Raw genomic sequence first — 26,325 nt, 5'->3', positions numbered from 1 at the left:
ACTCCCATTGTGGGAAGATACTGATTCCACAGGTCAAACTTGAATTCACACCCAGAAAATGCCTCTCATTGTACCTTCACTTAGGCTTGTGTGTACAGAACATGCATATGTACAAAATGATGCTGTAGCAGGATGCAGCAGAAATGTTCTTGTCTCTATTTCTGTGGCAACTCTCATAGCTGCATCATGGGACAGTCACAGCTTAACAAATTTTAAATTTCTTACTAATCCTGCAACATGCTCTGATTAAACAGGTCAATGTTTTAGTTCTTCGGAATGCATTTCTTGTGTGTGTGGGGTGGTGTACATACTTGCTAGTACAGGTTTGTGCACATGTGTATGTGCATACAAATGTATGTGCATGAATGTGGAGGCCTGGGATTGATGTCACATGTCTTTCTCTAGCAGCTTTCCACATGTAAGACTTTGTTCTAGGATCGGTTCTTTCAGTGAAGCAGCCCATCCATCCCGCTAGCCCGACTGACCACACTGGCCGCGCGTCCTGTGGACGTCCCTACCTCTGTCTCCCAGTGCTCCCACAACCGTGTCTAGCTTTTTAACAGGGCCTTTGAGGACCTAAATTCAAGTCCTCATGCTTTGTGCAGCAAGTTATTTACCTCTGGAACTACCTCCGCAGCCACTGGAAAGCATTTCTTGTTCCATTCTATTTTGCAAGGATGTTTTTCTTTACCAAAGTTGTATGTAACAACATAATCCCCTACCCCTCAAAAATTAAAGAAATAAAATCTTTTTGGGAAAGCAATTTTTCCACTACGTTTTCTCACTCCGAAGTTTAGTTTGAATCTGTGGGTGACAGCAAGAACCAGAGGCTAAAAAGGTAATGTTTCTTCCACATGCCTGCAGCGCTCCGCCCTCCTCCCCTGACTTTTGCGCATTTTCTCTTTTTCTCCCCCTCCCCCACTCTGGATTTATGCACATGCATTCACGATCACATGCGGAGGCGAGGGATGGTCTGTGGAGATGTAGGAAGGTGGAGGGAGTATGAGAGAGGAACGAGGTATTCAGTGCTCCTAAAGCAGTTCCTTACAAGCAGGGGCTCTCGTAGTAAAGGGGGTCTCCTTACTGTCATCTAAAAAGTCTTCCTCCTCATCCTCCTTCCGCAGCCTCCTCTTAGTCTCCTCGTCATAGATCAGGCCGAGCAGGTTAGCGGGGCTCTCACTCTCTCCGTGGCACAGCTCGTTCAACCGGATGCCAATCGCCTGCAGTGGAAAAGGAACAAGTGAAACCTCATGGAGAATGGCAGAGCCTAAAACACCACCAACCAAAGGTGGGCATGAATTCCCGCAGCCCTCTTCAACACTCTGTGTGCTGCCACCACCATCTTTGTCAACAGGAATCTAAAGAAGGTACAGTGCATCTCCAGAGTCACAAGTTGTAAAGATTTGGAAAAATGGAATGGACACACTTGTATGCATATGAAAACATTTTATGAATCAAATGTCTACCTTTATTCAAGATTCATCCGTTTTGTAGGTCTAATGTAAGGAAGATGTTGTAGAATATTATTTTAAGGTATGTTGCTTTTGTTTATGCTGCACTTGTTTAACTCTGTGCAGCTGTGATTCTTTGCCTGTCTAAAACACCTCATGGTCTACGAAAGAGCTGAATGGCCAATAGCAAGGCAGGAGAAAGGAAGGCGGAGTTTGTAGGCAGAAAGAACAAATAGAAGGAGAAATATGGGAGAAAAGAAGGAAGAGCAAGAGAACAAGGAGAGGAGGACACTAGGGGCCAGCCACCCAGTCACCCAGTCACCCAGCCACCCTGCCACTCACTCACCCAGCCACCCAGTCACCCACTCACCCAGTCACCCAATCACCCAGCCACCCAGTCACCCAGGAGTAAGAGTTAAAGTAAGATTTAATGAAGAGAAAGGTAAAAGCCCAGAGGCAAAAAGTAGATGGGTTAAAGCTAAGGAAAGCTGGCTAGAAACAAGTCATGCTAAGGCCAGGAATTTATAAGAAATAATAAGCCTCTGTTTATTTATTTGGGAGTTGGGTGGTGGGACGCTCAAAAGAGAGTCAAAAGAATAAAGAATAAAAAACAGCCAACTACAGAAGCAAACAAGCAGTGCTCTCTCTCTCTCTGTCTCTCTCTCCCATATGAATGCACAACAAGTGTGCAGGTATATGCATTTGTGCAATGTGTAGTCCAGAGGAAGATATTGGGCATTCTGTTCAATGATTCTTCACATTATTTCTTTGAGACAGGCTTTCTCAGTGAATCCTGAGCTAGGCTGGTGTTTGCAAGTCCTAGAGAGACTTGTGTGTCTATCCCACATAAGTAGGGGTGGCCACACTGGACCTTTTATGTGGGTACTAACGATTTAAGCTCATCATACTTGCGAAGAAAGAACTCACACACAATCTCCCCATTCTGCATTAGTTATTTTTATCAGAGGGTTTTAGGGCAGTGAAAAAAACAAGAAAGCATCGCTCCTTTGAGTGCTTCTGATTACGCTATTTTATCAGAATGTCAGTGCCATGCTAATGAGTTCGGAAGTTGGCAAGAGTTCTATTCCTGTGATTTTATTTATAATATCATTATGGATGCACTTATGGAGCCCTCCCCCTCCCATGATAGTCTGTAAGTTAGTAAGAAATGTTAATTGTTTTTCTGGTAGAGCTTCTAAAACCACATAAGAGGGGGGACTTTTTAATGACTTGGCATACTGACAATATTAACTCTTAACTTGGCATACACAGAATCAGACTCTTGCTATCTGTTCTTCTGAATCATGACATGTGGTTCCACAGTTTATCAAAAGGAATTTTCCATAAGAGGTGACTACACCATCTCCACCCAGTTCCTTTTGTATCCAGCTATGTAGACTGCACAACAATGAACGCACACAGCCTTAGGAAGGGGTCTCAGGGATAAAGCTAAACCGTACACTGCCTGGGTGCTGACAGTCTTGTGTTCTGTGAATTAATAAAAACAAATTCCAGCTCAGCCTTTTCTTCCTGTTCCATACTTACACAGTTCTAGGCATGCAAGGACACCAACCTGTACCTATGAACATATGTGCAAAGCACACCCAGAATCTTTTAATATGAGCACCACTGAGTTTTTAATTTTTTTTTAATCCCCCACCCCCACTCCGAGCTGAGGACTGAACCCAGGGCCTTACATTTGCTAGGCAAGCGCTCTACCACTGAGTTCAATTCCCAACCCCAAGAACACTGTTTTGAATTTATTAAACTTCTGGAAATAAAAAGGTCTTCACAAGACCTGGAATTAGTGACAAAATGCAAATCTCAGGAGGAAGTGCCATTAAAAGCTATCACAGCCCCATCACCATTGGACTTGCTAACTTCAGAAGTTTTAAAGAAACAAAATAAGATCAGAGGCAGCACCATAGAAGACTTTGTTCTGAGGAAGAGGTGTAGTGAGTTCAGAGTGATGTGAGCCAGCGGGACGGCAAAACTCAAAGGAGATTTTTGTTTGTTTGTTTTGTCTTTCTACATTGATCATTCTGGGATATTAAAATAAAATAATTTAAATTAAACCCACAGTTTATAAAAAACATCAAACCCTGAACTTTCCCAAGATAACATTAATATCTCAATACTAAGTTAAGGTTCTATATTTCACTTAAGGCTAGAGGAATGTCTAAGGAGACATGACTCCCTTCTACATCGTTCGTGAAACATTTACAGAGTGAGGTGATTTGTAAGGCATTAAATGAAACATGAACCTACCCAAGTTGTTAAAGCGCACTGGTGCCTACTTTTACATGTGCCCTGATGAATTATCAATGCACTTACAGGAAGATCACTGACAAACAGGGAAGTTATGGAACTTAAGAGACCAGCTGTGGACAGAAACCGATCATGCCGCTTCCTTTGCTTTTCCTTGCTACACTCAGAGTCTCCAGGGAGGTTAGAGCATACTGGTACACTGACTAGTGCAGAAAGAAAACATCGAACTAGGTTCCAAGAGCCAGGCATTTCATTGCCACAGACCTAAAGAGGCTGGTGTGTTGACTGACTAGAAATGGAAAGATTGGTGTTCACTTGAAGGGGCCTAAAGGCTACTAGGACTTGAAAAGTAAACTACCAGGCATTCAGGGGCTCACCAGAAAATCATTTAAGAAAAACTTTTATTATATATAATATATATATAATAAATAATAATATTAATTATTATTAATATTAATAATATTATATTATTATATATATTATATATTATATTATATATATATAATATAATATATAATATTATATTATAATATTAATAATATTAATATTAATATTAATATTAATAATATTATAATAAATAATATATATAATATATATAAAAATTATATATAATAAGAAATATATATATACACACATATATATATATATATATATAATGAGGAAAATGTGCAGGAAGGCTGGAAAGGCACCTTACAACTGGATAGCCTAAGGAGCCATTAGAGGGTCATTGTGATGCCTCCTCAGGAAGGCAGTGAAAAGTCATAAAGCTTTGTTTTAAAAGCTATAGAAGTCTACTGCTTATATAAATTCAGAATTTTAAATATTATTAATTATATACCATATAGTTATAATATTAAAATGTAATATATAATTAAAATATATTATATTAATATAATACTAAATTTATAAAGTAAATTTATAGTTTGAAGGCTAAAAATAAATGTGCTTTGTGTGAATGATCTCATTCAACTTCAAGCCCTCTAATCTTATAAGTGACTTAAGTAAAGATCAGACAATGATACTGACCTGAGAAATTTGGGTTGTAACTCAAGGAAAAAGGGAGGGCGCTAAAACCACTGTTTCATAACCAAACAGCCAGTAGTTTATAGAATGAATCAGAGAGGACAAGGCTGGGGGCAGGGAGACCAGTGTGAACATCCTTTTTTTGGATAGATTGTGTCCTATGGAGGTGACCTTATCAACAGTGTACAAGACAGATTCGACAGTGTGGCTGGGAAGAGTTTGAAGTAATGAGGTCTGACCTATGAGACTCTGAATCGAGGAGGTAGAATCATCAGAAAGAGATTTGGAATGTGCCAAAAGGCGGGTGTGTCACATGCTGGTGGTGCGACCGACATGAGCCGAAAGCTCAGACGTAACTGCAGATGAGTGTGTATTTAGGAAGAAGGGTTTTATTTTGGTGGAACTAAGTTGGGGGCTATACAGAAGACGCCTCCCAGATGAAGGTGGCAATGCAGACCTGCGATCTAAGGCAGACAGGCTACTCTGTGCGATTGTCACACATCGAGCACTGGACACACAGGAACTGAATTAGCCTAGGAAGATCACACAGGAAGAGACTACAAGCGATCTCAGGCAATGATTACATGGGGAGAAAAGATGTGAGGTCAGGGAGGGAAACACTCCTCAAATGAGGTAGACAGTTTAAATGGGGTCAAATGTTTCTGTGTGGCAAAGTAACTAGCCAGTTTTTTTGAAAATGCATTTTTGTTTCCAAACTCTCATCAACAGAATGACTCCAAAACTGCTCAAACTTTTAGGAACAACAACAATTTTATATATGTGTGTATGTATGCATGCAAATATATGTGAATGCACATATATGTATATATATGGGTGTATAGACGTGCATGTATGTATATTGTGTGTGTGCATATATGTATGCGCACATGTGTGTGTGTGTGTATTTCACCACCAGGAGACTGAAAATTGTGAGTGTTACTAAAAAGGTTTTTTAAATTGCTTTATGTATAAAATAAAGCTAAAAACTGAAAACTGGCTTGATTATCAGTCTTGATGACCTCAAATCTCATTGCTATTTTCTAAGACTCCCAATTTCATCTAGCTCAGGCAAGGGAGTCACCCTCGACTCCACAGAGGTTCCGAGACACACACACTGGGAAGATAAGAGGATGGTACCCAAATTCTAACTCTGGAGCAGTAAGCTGCAGGCTAACTTGTGTGGGAGAGTTTGTAGTTCTGGGGGAACAGTGAGGTGTAGGATAGCTCTGTGAGTGTGATAGAGTATGTTCTTATTGCAGACTGTCTCGAAAATAAATCAATCATATTTTAATTATATCAAATTAATAAAGCATGAAGAAATATTAGAGTTGGAATAATACAATATGATTATAGTATAAGAATTATCATTTGAAGATTTTAAAATGGGGGCCCACACATTGTTGAAGTTAAATGTAATTTTACCTATTAATGACAAATTGTTAATTTCACTTTATTTAATTAAGCTAAATAGATATTCTTATTAAATCAACATGTTTATGTTACTTTATGTTTCAGGCTCTCAAAACTACCAGTGATATATCTCTATTTTATAGATTAATAGATGGGATAACAGATCAATTCAGGCCTCATACATTCTGTCCATCTGTCATCTAAACACAGGAAAGCAAAAAGAGATGGTTCATCTCGGGAGCATAGTCTATAAAACATCTAAATTTATCATACAATTGATTATTAATCATATTAAAAACTCAAATGGAATTGGAACTATATGATAGTTATTTTTCACTATATCAAAACAGTGCCTGGAGACACCTCTCTCAGAGGAACACCATGCACATCTGGTGAATGTGTTTATAGTTTATGAATTCTTGTAAGAAGTCTCAAAATGTATTTCTATGCCCTCTTTATAACGTTATTAGCAGAATAGGGTCCATCTAGTAAAACCTCTTCAAATGGAGTGACTGTCATGTTGGTTATGTACAGTTGATTGTCTCTTTGCCTGGGAGAAATACAGAAGCTAAGCACTCTACCCCTCAAAAGAGATAAAGTGCTGAAGAGAAATACTTTGCATCTCCATTTTACTCGAGAGCAAGACTGTCCCAAAGTACCTGGACTTCTGAAAATGGAAATCCTTTCTACCAGAAGGGGGATGAATGGATTTTAATATAGTTTGGGGTAGAAAATAAAGGGTGCTGAAATGAGAAAAGCCTTTATCTTGCTCACTGTCATGTAGCACTATGCATCTCCAATCCAATGATTTTGATTTGATAATAATAAATGTAGTCTCAGAGAAAAACAATCACCCTGATTTCAGCAAGATTATGAGACCAAATAATTGGGAAATAGTATTCAATATTTTATTAACAAAAATAAGACCATTAACAATGAAAGAGAGAGACAGGGTTTGCAAGTATGTTTAGTGTGAATGCGTGGGTTGTAACTTTATTCTAACCAGAGTAGAGGTCATTCAGGAAGAATTTTATACATGTATTAGGTGTTGAGTCTCACTGAGATGTTCATGGATTGGGAGGAGGACAATAGCCCCAGCCCCCTCCAATTATCTGCCCTACCTTTCCTAGAATCTTCTGTTCACATTTCTGCCTTTAACATTGTATTGCGGTGTCATAACCACTCCGTAAACATGTTTCACAGGGTATTTAAAAGGCACTGTCTTTGAAGACTGAGCTTAGAGAGAGCTCCATCCCAACTCTTTATGCCCCCTCAACCACAGTTAGGTTTTCTACACCGAACCTATTTTGTTGAATATGACACGTGGCTTTAAGATTAATGTATTCCTGTTTATGGACAGAGAGCACACAATCTTGGCACAGCACATGCCTTCTCAATCACTATGCAAAAGAGATGACGGACCAGAGCAGAAAATCCCGAATGAGCGGCATTAGTTGATGGGGTTCGTAGGTAAGAGGAGGTTGAGAGATGCTAACAGATAGGAAGTGAAAATGCCTAAAACCAGCATATACACACATAAAATTGCCAAAGAGCAAAAACACGACAATTTTAAAAAGAGAAATTATGCTTCCAGTATACAAGTATTTTATAATAGCGACAATTTTATCATAAAGATGATTCTTGAATTCTGAGTCCCTGAGGGAACTATACCAGTAATATAGGGATACTGAGCCCTTAATAAACATTTGTGTTTCTTTCTGCTTAAAATTAGCAGGAAAAAAAAATTTTACTCTTCTTGAATTTCTTTGTATTCTTCGCTTTCTCTTTTCCTACAGTGAGGTAGTTGGTATTATAAGGGTGTTATAATACCATTTTGTTATAATTTCCATTTTGTTAGAATTCTTAAAGTGGAGTAATATATTTCTTATTCACTTATTCATACATTTGCCTATATACATAGATAGTGCAGTAAGAGAAGAAAAGATCTATTAGCAAGTTAGAGAGAAGGAAGGGACTATGGGTGGTAAACCTTTGCTGGGGGAGATAGCATTTCTTCAGTGGTGTAACCAGTGCTAAGTAGCCCATGTCTGGTAAATAGCATCCCTCACACTCACGATCGTGCAAGTACCCACAATAAAACTCAGCAAGTGTTGCAGGGGGAAGAGGGTGTTGAGAGAGGATCATGGGTAGGAGGTGAAAATGCATAAAACCGCCATATACACACATAAAATTGCCAACAAATATAAAACATTACAATTTTATAAAGAAAAAATTATGCTTCCAGGATATGAATATTTTTAAAATAATAGCAATGATTTGACCATAAAGATGATTCTTGAATACAGTAATTAAATCCAATGCTTTGGAATCCAACATGGAAGATGAAATACTGATTATTTCAACTATATGCAATCTGCTAAGTTACTTTCCCTGTATAAACTTCAGTGTCCCTAACTATAAAACCAAACAGTGATAGTTAGCCTTATAGATTGGTTGGGGGAGATTAAACAATTACCTCCTCCTCCCAAAAGCGTTCATTCAGTATATGGACTATGGCAGATAATATGCTGTCTCTAAAACAAATAACTAAGAGAAACTGCATTCCACTCAAATGCCCTAAGTTTTACAGAAGAAAGACAAAGGCTCACATCTCCCCACTGGTAGAAGAGCTTGGCAGCATTCCACTGCAGTTTCTGGTTCCGCTTGTTGCCCACGATGGGGGACCTGCCCCGGGAAAGGCCTTTCTTGGTGATGTTCACATGGTGGCCTTTCATCCACTCTGGCCAGTTGCCCCGGTTACACCGGTGAACAAAACGGGCACATTCCAGAAACAGAGCTGCTCTGGCCACCACGGGGGCTTCCTGAGAAGGGTTACGGAAAGAACATTGTGGGATTAATAAGCAATGTCTTTAAATCTGCCTCACCTGGGACGGCTGTTTGCTGCTTCACATCAGCCGAGGTGTTCTGATTGAGCCCGGCCACACTCCTCAGGATGGCGTGGGCACAGTAGTGGGGAATCTGAAATTGAAACTTCAAAGGCACCATACACATCAAGGAATTAGGTATCCTACGGGGGCCCATGTTTCTTTCATCTTCTCAGTTCAGAGCTGATCACACACTTTCACTATATATATTTTATTGAAAATAGATTCTTTTCATATAAAATATTCAGATTATGGTTTCCCCTCCCCCGGCTCTTCCAAGATCTTCCCCCAACTCCCTACCTATTCAAATAAACATCATTTTTTTCCCTTTCTCATTAGAATACAAATAGACATCTATAAAATAATAGAAAAACAAAAGAAAATAAGGTAAAATAATAACAAACCAGAACAGGGCAACTAGGACGTGAAGGAGCGTGTGAATGACCTTTCAAAGGCTTTTAAATAAGAAGCTTCAAAAAGTAGGAACATTTTAACACAAATAAGCAAATCCTCCATTCCTAGAATGATTCTTACTTCAATCCAGGGTGTTGCTATACTGTCCTTGTACTGGTATGCTACCTAAGATGGGGCACTGCTATTCTGGCCTTGTAATGGTATACTATCTAAGACCGTTAACACGTTTCAGGAAGAGAACTGGGTTGTTTTGTTTTGTTTGTTTTGTTTTTGTTTTTGCTTTTGCATACTGAGTATTAGAAAAAGAGGAAGATTTTTTTAATTAATCTATTTTCTGCATAACAGACAAAATTCTGCTTAATAAGTATCATTTTAGTTGAAAATTTTAGAGAAAATAGGAAATTATTTAATTGATAAATGCGAAACAGAACGTTTTATAATAAGTATCATATTATTTGAAAATATTATAAAAAAGAGGAAATTATTTAAATGAGAAAGAACTTTTTCAGGAAAATAAAAAGCAGGACTCCCTCTTGTCATGCAAAGATATGGTTTTCAAAATCAAAGTGGTAAAACTAGAGAGAAATTCTGTCTTGAAAAACAAAAACAAAACAAAACAACAAAACAAAAAGTGGTAGGCTTAATACCCAGAACCTAGAAAAATGAGATACTCTATTGAACTCTTTAAAAGCTAACAAGCATGTACAAAGAGGAAAGGGAAGGCGGGGGAGAAGAAGAAAAAGAAGAGGATCGGGGTGATGAGGAGGAAGAGGAAGATGGCGAGGAGGAGGTCATGAGAAGAATATAAAGTGTTACCATGTGTTTTTATTTATGCCAGTTCTTTTAATTCTGTGTGGAGTTCACACACACCCCAATCCCATTCATCTCCTCACCCCTTCCCGTCTGCACTCTGTCATTGCAACATCTGCCCCAAAATAAAATTTAAAAGTAAAAACCAAAACCAAAACCAAACAAAACCCCCAAAGAAATGAACAAGCAAATTAAAACCAAAGCAAAGCAAAACAAAAAAACAAAAACTGTCTTGGTATGGAAGCTGCAGTGTGGCACAGTGAGTCACACAGCATCCCCTTAGTCCATACATCTTTACTTGTGAATGTTCTTTGTGATGAGTCATTGGTCTGGTTCAAGGCCTCTGGCTTCTGCTACCCTAGTGATACTGAGCCTTCATTAGGACTCCTCTTGGGTATTCTGTTGTTGCCCTGTGTCATGGAGTTCCTGAAGTTTTGGATCTGCAGGTCAGCCCCTCACGTGTTCCAGCAGTTCATAAGAGGAGGTGGCTACTGGGGAGGGCTAATTCACAGCGTTGGTTCTGGGTGGTAGCTGGGTTGATCAACCCACTAATTTTTTTCTCACCCTCAACACCTGGATAAGCTCTCCTCTGCTCTGGCTAGTCCACCCAGGGTAGCAGGGCCCACGCTCCCGAGTGCTGCAGCTGGTGACGGGCAGGGCCCACGCTCCCGAGTGCTGCAGCTGGTGACGGGCAGGGCCCACGCTCCCGAGTGCTGCAGCTGGTGACGGGCACGAGCAGCTCTCCCAGTCTCAGGAACTCAGGGCCAGCTCTCCCACCCACCACTGGCATGGAGGAGTGGAGAAGCGGGGGAGGGCATTGCTCCCTTGCCCACACCACCTTGTGACAGACAGATAGTGAGGCTAAGTCTCCCACTCTCTCACGTTCAGGGCCAGCTCACCAGCACCCTGTCATGGAGTCAGTTCTACTGTGCTGCGCAGACAAGGTATAGGACCTGCTCTCCTGAGTGCTATAGCTGGTGAAGGGCAGACCCAGTTCTTCCTAGTGCTGCAGCCAGTGAGGGGCAGGAGCAACTTTGTGCAGCCCTGTCCTCATTGCCTTCGGTGGTAGCAGGAACCACGAACATCAACACAGACCCTGGCTGTGACAGGACCATGTAACCAGACATGGCCCAGGCTGCAGCTCAGGCCTGACACCATGACCTCAGGCAGAAGTGCACGTCACTCAGGTCTGTATAGGACTCTAGTTGCACTTTTTAAAAAATTGTCACAATGTCACCATCATCTTTGAGTAACTCAGTAACTCTAGGTTGTCAGTGATAATAGACAGATTTTCAGTTTAAAAAGGTTTTTTTTCCATCATTTTAAGCAACCAAGTTCAAAACAATTCAACCAATAATGCTAAAATAAATAAATAAATATTAATGTATAGAGTTTATGTCACAGCTAGCTTTTTAAAAGTTATAATATATAGTAACACTATGATCAAGAAATAAAACCCTCATTTCAAGAGCCTTAACGGAAAATAAACAAATGTTTTCCACATAACCCTGGTCTGTTAAGGCGGACATGCAATATCCAATCAGATGTTCTTCCACGCCCACATCTATGCTGCTTTTGTCCTTGTATTTACATTGTCTTAATTTACAGTCAAAGATCTTACTAAAAGAGAATTTGGGGGATGTAGGTATGACGTATTTAAGAGTAAAAATCATTCAGTAAATGTAAAATTTCTAACATATACCACATTCATTCTACCATTTCAGTTCTATATAATGAAATAAGATGTTCAACCTTAGGGACTTGGTTCACCTCCCAGTCTGTTCCCATCTCAACTGCTGTACAGTCAAGTGAGTCAAACAAGCTTTCCTACATGAGACCAGAGTGTTCCAGAAATGCTGGTCCCGTGACCTGTGACCTTCACGTTCCTTCTCTACCTGGCAACTGTCTTCACTGAGAAATCTTCTTGGGTTTCATGCTCCATTAGATAATTAAAGGAAATACTCTTCTGGGTTTTTATGCTCTGTTAGATGATTAAAGGAAATCACAACTCCCATGTCTACAGCTTAAATGCAGGTATCAAGAATTCCATAAACTTAACTTTTAAAAAATATTTTTAAAGAAAAATTACTACAGTAATGCACTAAAAAAAATTCATTTTTACAGTGGGGCTTAATTTTCCAAACCTTACTGATATGAGACAGAATGTTAATATAGATGAAAAGACAAAATACTATATGAACACGAATCTGTTATTAATACATTTGTACAAGTGATGAAAGTCTGTACAGAGGTCAAGACATGGAAACAGGCCCTAGGAATCGCTCATTTCTCAATGCCAGGAGTCTGAATTGACGGCACGAATGCCATGGTACCTTTCCACACAGTCTAAATACCAAGTCTTGCTGTGTAAGTGTTTACTAAGGACATCAGATATGCCCGTCTGCATCTGAAAATGGCTGCGACATCTGTCTCTAGGAAATGAAGACCCCAAATCATATCCACAAAGCAACATTAAATGGGCACAATTTATGTATGTGTACATATATTATGTATATTCATATATCATGTATATAATACAAATATGATGTATATTCAAAGAAGAAAAGCTTTCAATTTTGTCGTGAGTGAGGCGGGAATGGGAGATATGAGAGGTGCTGGAGGAAGGAGACACGGGCGGGGCCAAAGGGAGGAATGGAATGGGGAAAATGTAGTTATGTTTTATTAAAATGAAAAAATTAAAAAAAAATCAAAAGCTGGTCTGCCAAGGGGTGAACTATTTGTATGTGGGAAATGGAAGTCAGTATATTAAATGTCTTCTTTCTTACTAATCTCTCTGCCCAGGCGACCTTTCAGCCTCTCCAGCTGCACCAAGTTTCTATTCCACTATGTTACAGTTTCATAGAACCGTTTTAAGTGGAGAACCAAACTATATTAAGCTAAGCTACATGAATTAGAATCTCCAAACACAAAGGTTAAATTAAAAGGTGGTTTAAATAAATCAGTGATTTCAAAACCTCCCTGCTTGGGTGGAAGGCGTATTCTTTGATGAGTACAGAATTGTCTAGATAAAGTCACATGAAGTCATGACACTGTCACTGTGCAATCTGAATTTCTTGAACATTCTGCAACTAGAACTTGAAAACTTCATGCATCCAGACCCTTTCCCTGATTTTTTTTCTCCTTCGCTATTTTACCTGGATTTTATGATTGTTATATATATTGAATGTTTCCTTTGTGAAGGGGAAGCGGAGAATTAGGAAACAACCCAAACAGCTGGGCTGTCTTTTGCCTGGGGACCTAGAAATATATTTCCCAGGACACAACAGTTAATTGGAGGGTATAACTGCAATACAGCCCTTTCCCTCAGGGGCGATATCTTAGCTTGTTATGTGAGAAGAAACCTCAACAGATCCTGAAAATTCACGTAACATTGCACAGGGATCACCTACTTTTTTGAAAGCTAAATATTTTATGACGATCCCTGGGGAAATCACATAATTTTTATTGCCTCACAATAAAATATAAAGTGCTTGCTGGTGTGAGATATGTTTATTTAAAACCAATGAGAATAAGCAGCTTTTATGGGTCTCAGTGTGTGTTAGAATTTTTTTCTTTCCTTCTTTTTTTTTTTTTCTTTTGCCAGCAGGCATATGCTTCTGAGTGAATGTTTATTACTTTGCTGGTATTGACTGAGATCTCTGAATAATAGATTCGTTAGCTGGCAAACTGCCCTTTTCCATGTCAGCAATAGCTGTGGGCAGCTGGGGGGCACAATTGTTTAGCTCACGGTCTAGAAGGCTGGTTGTTTTCACATTTACTCAAGTCATGGTCATGTTTTGGGTTAGTATTTTAACAAACTAATGATGTCTTCTCTTTCATATAATGGATTGGGTAGGAAGAAAAACTTCCTTTGGTTTAAGACACCTAAAGATGCTAGACAAAATTCTAATTTTCTTTTAATTTCTAAGGAGAGATGGAAGACCACAGAAGGCAAGTAGAAAGTGCAATCATGGTTGGGGGGGGGCGTGGAACGAGCTAGGAATACTTGCTCTGAGTTTGGTCTGCTGGTTAGACATCTACTCTCAAGCTGGTAATGGTTAGGCCAATACTGCTATGTGAAGTTAACTCTGTTTACTCTTTTTTTGAGTCTAGGGTTTCATTAGGTAGCCCCACGCTGTGTATCCTGAATGCTGTGGCTATAGGAATGTGCTGCCATCGCTGGCTCTAAACTGACCTCTTACAAATAAAAAAATTAGCACTGCTCTTGCAATTTAAAATCCAAAATATAGGTAAAAACACAGATTATTTGAGGTTTTGTTTGTTTGTTTGTTTGTCTGTGTCATCAATACTATTAACATTGGGGTGGGATCTCTGTTTTGTGGACCGGGCGCGCTACGACTAAGATACTTATCAGCATCTAGATGCCAGCAGTAATCTCCTGCTGTAAAAGTCTAAGATGCTCCAGACCTATGAAATACCCTGTGGTGGGCAGCCTTGCCCTTGATTAAGAATCAGGGGATTGGAACAAGAGGCATGGCTCAGCAGTTAGAAGAACTGGTTACTCTTCCAGAGGACCTGGGTTTGATTCTAGAACCTACATTGTAGTTCACAACCATCTGTAACTTCAGTTCCAGGGAATCCAGTATCATATTCTGGCCTCTGCAGGCCTTAGGCACGCACATGGTGCATAGATATATATGCAGGAAAAATGTCCATACACATAAATTAAATTAAATAACCATGGGATCAGACCCACTTGAAAGAGAGACAGTGAAAAGAATGTACTATCTGAACATTTTCTAGGACACAGTGTTGAAAACGACAAAGAAATGAAGTAGAAGAGGCTGTCGAGGTCAGGGGATAAAATTAGACCTCAAATGTACCTGCAATGTCCAGAAGGAAAAAGGAAACATGAAGAACCTTATATCAAAGAGACAGCAGCTAAGGATTTTCCAGAAAACCTGTAATATGCCAAGTGCACAATTTAGGGGCCTCATGAACCTCTAGTAAAATATGGCAGAAGCACTTCAGTGAACCTAAGCTATCAACAGCAACCAGAAGGTATTAAAGGTGCCTGGAATAGGGTCAGTCTCGGTTACTGATTGCCAGAAGGGAATCTTCAGACAGGGACGGAAAAACATCTTGGAAGGGCAGAAAAAAAAATGTCAGCCTATGACTTGCTAACAATTTCATCAAAAGCAGCTTCAAGTTGAGGTAAAAACAGAAATGTTTTCAAAACCACCATGACCGAGAGAGCCACTCTGCCTGGCATCTGCCTCCCCTCTGGTGAGGCGTATTTCAGAGAGAATGTGAGCTTGCAGAGAATTCTGGGCAAAATGAGAAGGAGCCAACAGAATTTGCTAACCGTGGGGAAATTTTTTGTTTCTTTGGTTTTTTGGTTTTTTTGAGATAGAGTTTTTCTGTGTAGCTTTGGAGTCTGTCCTGGAACTCTCTCTGTAGCCTAGGCTGGCCTTGAACTTAAAGAGATCCACCTGCCTCTGCTTCCAGAGTGCTGGGATCAAAGGCGTGCACCACCATTTTAAGCATGAGAAGAACCTAGTTCTTATATCCAGAATGCACATAAAGCCAGATGTGGTACAGCTCATATATAATCTCAGGGTTCCTGGGGTATGGGTCAGAGAAAAGATCTCTAGAATCTTGAAGGTCAACTAACTGGGGTTAGCCCGTGCCCAAGAACAACAGATCCTCACTCAAACAAGGACCAATACCAGTGTTGTCTTTTGACCTCTACCTGGGGTGATAAATATGTGTTTATATTCACACATGAACTCACACACATGCCCCCCCCACAGAGCAGGAGAGGAAAGATAAGAAAATATGGTTGCCATAAAGGAAAATACAGATCAATTAAATTATCTTAAATTAATTAAAAATTTCTATTTGTTAAAAGACAGCACGTAAATGAAGACAATAAAAGCCACAAATGAGGAAATGATGCACTGTAAAAAAAATACAGAGCACCAATTGGTATTGGCAACATCTACAACAATTATTTTGGTTTATTAGATTCATTTTTGCTTTGAGGCAGGATCTTACTATGCAGCCTTGGCTGTCCGGGAGCTCACTATGTAGACCAGGCTGGCCTCAAACTCACAGAGATCTGCCTGCCTCTGCCTCCTAAGTGCTGGGAATCAAGGTATGTACCACCAATTCTTGCCTATAGTCTTCTAAAATTAACCATGAAAGACAAATAATTCTTCAGTAAAGGATGAATAAAGACAAGAACTAAATTATTCATTAAATCTATGTAAGGACCTCTTAAACTATCTGTTGAAACACAAAGCTGATAACTTTGGGGTTCCAGACTGGTAAAAATAACGCTGTAAACAAGTCAAGAACATACGCAAGAACACAGACTAAGTCAGGCAGCCTTTAATCCCAGCACTGGAAGGCAGAGGCAGGTGGATCTCTGTGAGTCTGAGACCAGCCTGGTCTTCAAGAGCTAGACCAGGACAGGTAGAAAATTCTGTCTCAAAAATCAAAAAACAAAACAAAACAAAGCAAAAAAAACCCCAACAACACAGACTAGTATGAACTTCCATTATACATTTGGCACCTGTGTAGAATTCTTGCAATTATTATGAAAGATAAATGCAAAATTATAATCAGAATCTAATTCTTCTGTATACCTCAGAAACTATTCTGAGTCAAAGCCCATGTACAATAACATTTATAGAAGTATCATCCAGAACTACCAAAATTCTGGAAAAAATAAAAATGTGTAGATAAAATAATATGAGTTTATAACTTGTGTGATAGTTAATGAATCAATTCTTCAGTGAAAATTAATGGAGCAGCACTAACTGCATCAGAAGAAACTCAACCCTTAATAGGAAGGAATGCATGGCTTTGTGACCAGGAAATTTCAAAATCAGGTAAAGGAATGCTAAACAAAGTGTGTTAGCGAAGCAGTGGTTCTGGTAGGCACAGAGTAGGCCATTAGGTAAGAGAGTAGGAATCTTAAAACCACTGGGGATGTACTATTTTGTGAGATCTATCATGGATATGACTCTGATTATTTCCTTAAATTCTACCTATTTATGAGGCCAAATAATTGAATGTAATTAGATTTTTTTTTTTTTTTGCAGTTACAGATGAGGGAGAGTTCTATAATGCCACACATGGGATGTGTCAAATGAATGAAAATTAGAACTAAATCCAACTGACATCATTGTTGTATTCATGATAATAAGTTACCCTCAAACTAGAAGTCATCATCCATACACATTCCAAATTCTACCGGATAAATAAGGATAGAATGTGAACACAGTAAACACAAGCTTACCTAGACTGCTTTCTTTTGTGCTGGCAGACCCTATAACTTTAGTGTGAAAGGGACCTCTTTTGTAAACAAGTCTGTAGGAGGAAGCTGCTTGCTCATTCCTTTGCATTGGTATGGATCCTGCTTTATTGATACAAATATTAGGTCAATTTTGTTATATTATATTTCTACTCTTTATTGTATTGTGTTTGTGCACCTCATTTAAAAATATAATGTATAATTAAGAAATATAGGTTAATAGATGGTCATCTATAATAGTCAAGCTTATAGTCATGTTAGTTAGGTTTTCTGGATATATAGAGATATATTTCACATAGATAGGAATTCTTCAAATCTTTCAGAGACCTTCAGAATATGTCACTTAAAATGTATTAATAACTTAGGCTTTTCATGACATGAGACACATCTGTTCCTCGCAGCACCAATTGCTTCAAGAGGAGGATGGGCATTGAAGAGGCCCCTTATGGAGTTTGGCTCCATCTGGGCAAGAAGCTGTTCTTGCCTGGACTGCTTGATGTTATGCTGTGTAGAAACTGGACATTCAGGACCCACAGAAAAATGACTGCTGAATTTGCCTAAAAATGGGATGGTCCTTTGGGGTTCCTGCTTCATTAAAGAGTCTGCCAGACATTCTGCAGGACACAGAAGAAAGCAATTGATGAACTTTGCCATTACAAGGCAGAACAGATCAAATTTCCCGCTTCATGGAAAAGTCTGGTGGATACAATGGGCCTGCAGGCTAAAGATGGATGCTTCAACAATAAAGAAGAACTTTGGGTGACTGTCCAGGCAGTGAGATGTCTCTGTTAATTCTAGAGTTTTGGAAGTTGCTTACAATGTACTTCCTGTTAACTTAGGTAATACTATGTTCTTCTGGAGTCTTTGATGGAGTTGAAAAATAGATAGTTATAGTTACAGTTTTCCCTGGTTATGATAAAGTATATATAAATGTCATAACTATAATTCTTGCTTGATATCTGTTTTGTTATATGCAATTTTACTATGTTAAAATTAAAACCTCCCTTTCATTTAAACAGAAAAGGAGAAATGGTGTGGGACATCCTTCTGTATATGTGTTGCTTTTATTGGTTAATGAATAAAGAAAATGCTTTGGCCTGTGATAGAGCAGAATAGAGATAGGCAGGAAAGCTCAACTGAATGCTGGGAGAAAGTAGGCGGAAACATTGAGCTGCCAGAGGAGAAAGATGCAAGCCACCAGTTGGAATGTTGCTAGCAGGTTATGAGCCTTGTGGTAAAATATAAAATAATAGAAATGGGTTAATTTAAGATGTAAGAGCTAGCTAGAAATATGCTTAAGCTATTGATACACTTATACTAAAGAAAATGATTATGAGGAATAGCTTCATTGACTTTAAATCAATGATCTTGGATTTCATAGTTGTAGTGTTAATAGTAAGATTATTTTTTAAAAAGCCAAGCAAACAAACTTTCATTTGTTAGATTTGACTATGCAAGTTTCTTATTTTTCCTTTACCTTGTAGTACTTTCTGTTTCTGAAGAAAAAAATACCAATTTGAAAAAAATAGTCACATATAAATTGTATGATCAATTAAGCAATGAAAGAAAAATTTTGTTTTAATACAAAATTCAATTTAAACCATATCCAAAAACAACAGGAAAAAAATAGTTCGTTTGATAAAACTAACTATAACATAATTCTGAACCCAGTTCACATTTCCACTTCTGCCCTTAACTGCTTGACACAGAGCAGAATTTATAACTATGTCTTGATCTGTACATCTGTACTTGTACCCTTATGCCTGCCTCTGTCTATCCATGTGTCTGTTTTTATCATCTATGCACACATACATGCATGATGTATATATGAATGCATGCATGTATTATGTATTTAGTGATCATCTATCTATCTATCTATCTATCTATCTATCTATCTATCTATCTATCATCTACCTATCATCTTTTTATCTACTATCTATCTATCTATCTATCTATCTATCTATCTATCTATCTATCTATCATCTACCTATCATCTATCGTATGTTATCTATCTCTATCTAGCTTAATATCTATTGCCAATGCATATCTGTTAATATCTATTAACTTATCTATATTTTCTATATCTTTGTGTTTCCATAATAATTTCTGTATCTTATATATCACTAAAACTATAAATGCATTGCCAGGCAGTGGTGGTGTACGTTATTAATTCCAGCATTCTGGAGGCAGAGGCAGGCGAATCTCTGTGAGCTCGAGGCCAGCCTGGCCTACAGCGCTACTTCCAAAACTACAGAGAAGCCCTGTCTTGAAAAACAAAAAAGCAAAAAAGTTACAAATGCATTAGAGAACATAAAAATATTATAAAACAGAGGCATTCATTCAAAATAAGAAGCAGCTGGATTAGATGCTTGGAGAAACCAAATACAGAGGGGAAATCTGTGAACACAAGAGTAATCTTGAGGAACTCCTAACCTAGATCTCTACTGACAAATTTCAGTGGCCACACCTGTACAAATGACAAACAGCACCAAATGCCACCTTAATTCAGGAACACAAAATATGCACCTACACGTTCCTTTCTCTCAGCTGGCTTGTCAGCATACAGTTGCAAATTCAGTTCCTCCACTTTCCACAGTCATGGAATGGTTCTGAGTGTGCCTGCATTCGGGGACCATATCCTGGCCTGATTCCTTTGAGCTTACACCAACAAGTAAGCTAATGTGGAAGTACTCCATAATGTCTGTAGAATGAATCTTGCCATTATTAATCTCTTCTATCCCTTCTGCCAACCTCCATCTCCCTCTCCTCCTCAGCCTCTCTTCTTTTTTCTCTATCACATTCTTCATCACCTCTGCTTTTATTCAAATCAACGAGTCATCCCCATTGCTTGATAATGGACGCTCTTTGACTTCTTTAACTTTTGACTGATTCTGACATCTGGGATTTGGATTTTTGAACTTGGACACAATGTTTAGTCGTTACTAGAATAAAAGACTCCCAGGTATGAAAACCTAGCCCTACCCACCCACTGCTCCAGGGCTGAAAGTTTGCTCCCACTGCATATAATTGCATATAAGTATTGATGAAGAGCATACTTCCTCTCCCATCCTACACAGGCCAGTCCATCACTGTGTATCCACACATGTTTCAGGAAATGTGTCTTTGCTTGGAGGCAAAAGACACGAATCATGCACTAATCTTTACTTTTTGCTTTTCTACCATGGAATTTATGAGATTAGAAAGAATAAACATATTGTGATTAAAATTGTTATGATTCAGAAGCAACCATTAATTTGTTTCACTGAGATTCTTCTTCAAATCCCTCAGAGTGTTCTTCTTGTGGCAAGCCATGTGTTTCTGCAGGCCCACATATCTTAATATCAATGCTAAGAAGTTTCCACATGGGAAGCAATGGTGAATGGGTTCCTTCTAGTTTTCCATCACCAATGAATACAAATGAAGTAATTCCAGTTGCCTGATGAGTCTCCTTGCTAGTGATAACACATTTATTGAGATAGAGTTCTTGAGTTTTCATAGATCAGTTATATGGGAAATCTGATATACATGCTAAATTTTGTCTATAAATGCTTTTCTTGGGAGAATTTTCACAACTTTCATCAAATCTAAAAGAATCAATGTTGCCAAATGTTAAGAGTAACTGGTTTGGAGAATGAATGTGGTGTGAATACTCAAAATTGAAAATATTTCAGATCTTCCTATTATGAATTTATCATGTATTCTTACTAACAAATATCTTTAAAGAATCAAATGCTTTTTTGAATCATTAAAAAAGTATTCACAACTTACTTAATTATAGGAGGCCATATACATATATTTTCAATGTGTCCTGATACTAATTTTAATTTATTTAAATAATTGCTTGACAGAGAAAGCATATGGTGTTGCTATAATAGTCCTGAGTGGAGTTAGAAGATTCTGTTCTGATCCCAGTTTTAGCACAAAATTAGCATACGACCTTGATCAAAGTCATCTGATCTGGCAGAGCTTTTGACATTCTTAAAGTGACTTCAGATTACTTTTTATTAAGAATCAACATAAAAGGGTACAGAATATAGGTTCTCTAAGGACAGACGAGGCCTGGGACCCAGTCTAACCTTTGTGGACTTTCTGCCACGGGGCTATAATGTGATCTTCCTGGCTCTGGCTGTGGAAAGGCACAAGGCATGCTATAGATGTCAATCGTCAGCCTTAGGCTGTGACACTCACTGAGAAGACTAGATGACTAGAAACAGAAAACCTTTAGATGTAAACACAACTTGGTTCTGCACGAAGTTTGCATCTTTGTAGTTGCTGGACCATGCTTGCCACTGAGGAAGATCTCAATGGATGCCTGCTAAGTCAGTTAGGAATAACATGTCAAGTATTTGGTAACGAACATACTACTTTAATCTCAGTACTTGGGAAAGAAGAGGTAGGCAGATCTCTGAGGAACTTGGTCTACATAGAAAGTTCTAGGCTAGTCAGGGATACATAGTGAGACCTTGTTTCAAAACAATCAACCCTAAGAACTAATACATGAAAATGTAAGACTATTATATTAGTGTTAGTATATTGTAGGCACTGTGCAGGGGGCTTTTCTACTTAGCATCTCATTTAATCCTTGCATCAGACCCAAGAAGAAAGTTTGGTAGTGGCATTAAGCCTCATTTTACAGTTATTGGGCTAATAAGTGTTAGGTCAATTTTGCATCTCAGCCATCCTGAGGTTGAAATGCTTTTACATGCCAATGATCACACTGCTAAGACATGCTACCTCCTAGTGATTTATTAATATTTCCCCTTCTATCTACTTCTCTTAATTACCATCTTTCTTCCCCATTTTGACACTAATTCTGACAAAACTAAGCAGATATGAACCCATCATTAGGGTTAGGAATAGCGGTTCTTGCTTTCGTCCATTGTTAGCATGAATATGAGTAAGGGTGGAGAAATCCCGAAACTTACTAGGTCCAAGGCGGCGGCTAGGATGGAGGCATCTGGAATTGTCCCTGGCTCACAGCAGTTGAGTAGAAATTGAAAACGTTTCATGCCTTGCCGGATTGCTCCCAGATTCACTACATTTTTGCTTTTTCCACCATCTTGGTTGGGAGAAAGATGATCGTCAAAACTGTGGCAACCTGTAGCGGTTGTGTCATTGTGAAAAGAGAGAAAGAAATGTATCACAAACCAGTATCAAAGTCACACCAGTATGTTTTCCGTACTGATGGTCTGAAAACTCTCTCCCACTTTTTCCCTTCCTCCACACCTCTTAAGATGATTGCTATGAACATATTTTGACTTGTATTAATTGGTTACATGTAACATACAAAAATTCAGGATTTTCACTAAACAACTTCCCTGTAGGGTCCAATTTCTTTGTTAGTCTATCTCTAAGTTGTGCATGAGATTGGCGTATTTGAAATAAACAAAAGTGGGAGCTTAAGTTTTAGGCTCACAGTGGAAGAAGAGAGTGCAGAGAAATCAATGGGAATTACAACAACCGAAAGATATTTTCAACTTTTCCATGAAGAAGAATAGTCTGCACTTGGGAAAGTCTGGTGCCTTTGTTAAATAGGGCAGCTATAATGAAATACCACAGGCCAGCAGACTTATAAACCACTAATATCTGCCTCTCACAACTCTGTGGCCTGCAAATCTGATCTTGGGTTAAAGGACAGTAAATTCTTTCTGGTTTAGTTATATTCTCAAATGTCCTTTCCTTGTATGTGCACAGAGATATCTCTCTTTTATATAAGAGTACTAAAACCCATTCATGGTCATGTGATCCTCATGATATCTTCTAAACCTAACCAACTTTCCAAAGTCTCATTTCCAAATGAGTTGGAAGTTCATAACAAGAACTTTGAATGGATGCAAACATTCTAACTATAGCATATGGAAATCTATAGTACATGGAAAACATTCATTAACAAGGAACATTTCCCACCCCATCCTCTTAGGTTTATGTTGCAGGTACATAAGAGTTAACGCTCCAGTGTATAGAAAGAACTTAGAGATATGGCCCCAGCACCAGCCAGGTGACAACTAGCACAGCACAGACCTCAGGACACACATTAGCATCATTCTCAAAAAGCAAACAGGGAAACATTGTCTTTATGATGCTGATGATTCTGAACACTAGAGATTGTCTCTGAAATTCCACAGAAGTGGATAGAGAGTGAATAAACTGGAATGATGAGGCTGTCAGGAAGAGCCTCGGGAGGAGTTTTTCCCCTTTTTCAGTACCAAGAAACAAATCTAAATCCTCAAATATTAAACAAGTGCTCCACAACAAACCAAAAGCTCCAGCCTAGGTGTACACATGAAACCTTATCATGACACTCATTGATAGAATGATGAACTACCAAAAGCTGACCAATACAAACAGCTATGTGATAAGAACACTGATCACGTATTTTAAAGTTCTGTTCACACATTTGCTACAACCATGACTTAGTTAGACTATGGGCTACACTAATTAATTTCAAATATGGCCTGCTGTATTCCATCTAAAGCTCCACAGTTTACAATGCTCATCATCTACCACACACACACACACACACACACACACACACACACACACACACAGAAAAAGAAGTCAGGATATATTAGAACCAGAAAATCTTCTATGGAATAAAAGCTAAAGAAACCAAAGATATTTAGCAAAAAGGGATCAAAAGAGAGAACAGGGAATGAGTGAGAGGGTTGCAGCATTGTGTGCTGCTATGTATGTGTGGTTACAGATGTCATCACTAGGACAGATCAGCAAGTTTATGGGCAAATATATTTTCAGATTACAAGGAAAGATTTCCTAACAATTAAAGCTGTCTGACTCTGGAACAAATTGCTTTGTTAAGTTGCACACTCCCCCTCAGCGGAAGTGCACAGAGGGAGGGTGGCCACCTGTCAGCCACGCAGTGAAGCGATGAACAGAACTCTGAAGCTGAGTGGTGGGTGGATAGAAGGTCCTGTGACTCTCAGATTCTAACAAAGACAAGAAGTCATGTCTTATTCTCTGCACACTCAATGCCCACCAGGGGGTGAGAATCACAGTAAGGCTTCCATAAATGTCTCTTCCACAAAACTGGTAATAAAGAGGCTATAGATAGCAGGGAAAGACACATTTAAAGAACAAAGGAAAAGATAATACAAATAGAAAATGACTATTTTTTAAGAGACAATTTTGGGGAAAAAAAGAAACAGAGAAGTTAATTTAAGTAACTGAAAAGAAGAAAAGCTGAACAGGATCCTTGGGTTATTGACAGTTACCAAGACGCTTGAAGAAATTCTCCTCGTCTTCTCGGCCATTCTCCATCCCACTCCCTGGCCCACCTTCAGAAAGCTTGACAGCACTGGTGAACTTGACCTGGGAGAAAAGAAAAGCCATTAGATAGTCAGCAGCCAGTCGCTGGGTTGGTTTTACTAGCCCTTGGTTAGAAAAGTATTGTTTAGGATGTGAAAATGTTCTCTGGCTTCTACAGCTAATAAGTGCTGTTATGTAATACATTCTCATGTTCCAAAAAAGATGTCACCGCAGGTGCAAGGAATGCCAGATGAAAGATCAGAAGCTGGATGGGAAAATAATTTAGTAAACAACTTAGACATGTGTAGTGTTAACTCGGGTAAAGTCCAAAACGAATGCTATATTCATTCTTAGTAACTCAACCACAGTTGGAAATCAAAGAGAAAGATGACAAGACTGACTTAGATTTACAAGTCAATTTATAATATAATATTCTCCCCTACTCCCTTCCTCTCTTCCTCCTTCCCTTCCTCCCTCTCTTTCCCTCCTTCCTTGTTTTTCACTCTCCTAGACTTGAATGTAGGAACTGTTACATAATAGCTACATCCCTAACCTTCGTGTTGACTTATTAACTCACTAAATTGTCCAGGCTAATCAGGCTAGTCTTGAATTCATTCTATAACCCCAGTTAGACTTGAACTAAGACTAAGTTCACTTAGTCTGACACTAAGCTCTCCAAGGCACTACCAGACTTGGCTTTATTGACTCAAGGTCAACTCAGTAAGACTTAAATAACTTAGTACAGAAAGGAAGCTAGAGGCAAGTAGACTCAAATAACTGTCTGGAATTTTTGCAAAAAAATGTGCATAAGAATTCCAATGATATTTCCTTAATTTCTGTCACTCTAATATACACACACACACACACACACACACACACACACACACACATACAGATATAGGCAAAGCTAAAGCTATATACTGCGTCTTCCCTTAGTTTTGCTCTTATGGAAGTTTAATAAGTAAATATTTCAGTTTCTATTGCTTGTCTAATATCTGTACTTGTTCAGCTCCAAGGTTTGTGTAACTCTTTCTATGCATTTAACATTCTTTAGCCCCAACATTTTTAATCAGCGATCCTGATGTTCGGGAGTAATGTCCTGTTTACCTTGGAACTTTGCCTGATGAAAGACAGGCGATCCACAGAGCTAATGTCCAGGAGGTCCTCGACCCCATCTGCCAGGCCAGAGAGGGAGGAGCGCTTCAGCCAGTTTCCTAGGTAACAAAATTTTGAAAAATTAAGCTGTTATAGCCTTTGCTTTCAAACGGATTAAACAGAAATCCCAGCAAGTATTGAACTAGCAATGAAAGTCAACATGGCTCAAGTATAAATAGAAGCAAAAGCAAGTTGTGTTCAGTATACATGTTTTGAATCAAAATTTTCAGGGTTGAACTATAAAATTACATGAGCACGTAAGTGTAGGACAAATAGACCTGGTCCCTTCTACTGCAGAAAACCACAATCCATCCCCTCATGCTAGCCAAGTTCTCCATATCTCTTGAAAAACCTATACATTTAC

At 38.8% G+C, this 26,325-nt stretch overlaps 1 protein-coding gene across 9 annotated transcripts in view; it reads right to left on the bottom strand.

Moving 5' to 3' along the window:
- The window catches only part of Unc80 (unc-80 subunit of NALCN channel complex), a 175,658-nt gene that overhangs the window by 98,020 nt on the left and 51,313 nt on the right, over positions 1-26,325 (bottom strand). For all 9 annotated transcript variants that reach the window (XM_048459176.3, XM_048459172.3, XM_085698834.2 and 6 more), the window contains exons 20-24: positions 25,914-26,020; positions 24,773-24,869; positions 22,469-22,641; positions 8,762-8,974; positions 1,085-1,220 (exon numbers count right to left, since the gene is read on the bottom strand). In XM_048459176.3, the coding sequence (XP_048315133.3) occupies positions 1,085-1,220; positions 8,762-8,974; positions 22,469-22,641; positions 24,773-24,869; positions 25,914-26,020 (726 nt within the window). The remainder of the gene's footprint in view (positions 1-1,084; positions 1,221-8,761; positions 8,975-22,468; positions 22,642-24,772; positions 24,870-25,913; positions 26,021-26,325) is intronic.

The sequence above is a fragment of the Myodes glareolus genome, chromosome 1, assembly GCF_982192425.1.
Source record: "Myodes glareolus chromosome 1, mMyoGla1.1, whole genome shotgun sequence".
NCBI classification, from domain to species: domain Eukaryota; kingdom Metazoa; phylum Chordata; class Mammalia; order Rodentia; family Cricetidae; genus Myodes; species Myodes glareolus.
This window is presented reverse-complemented; position numbering and strand designations above follow the sequence as displayed.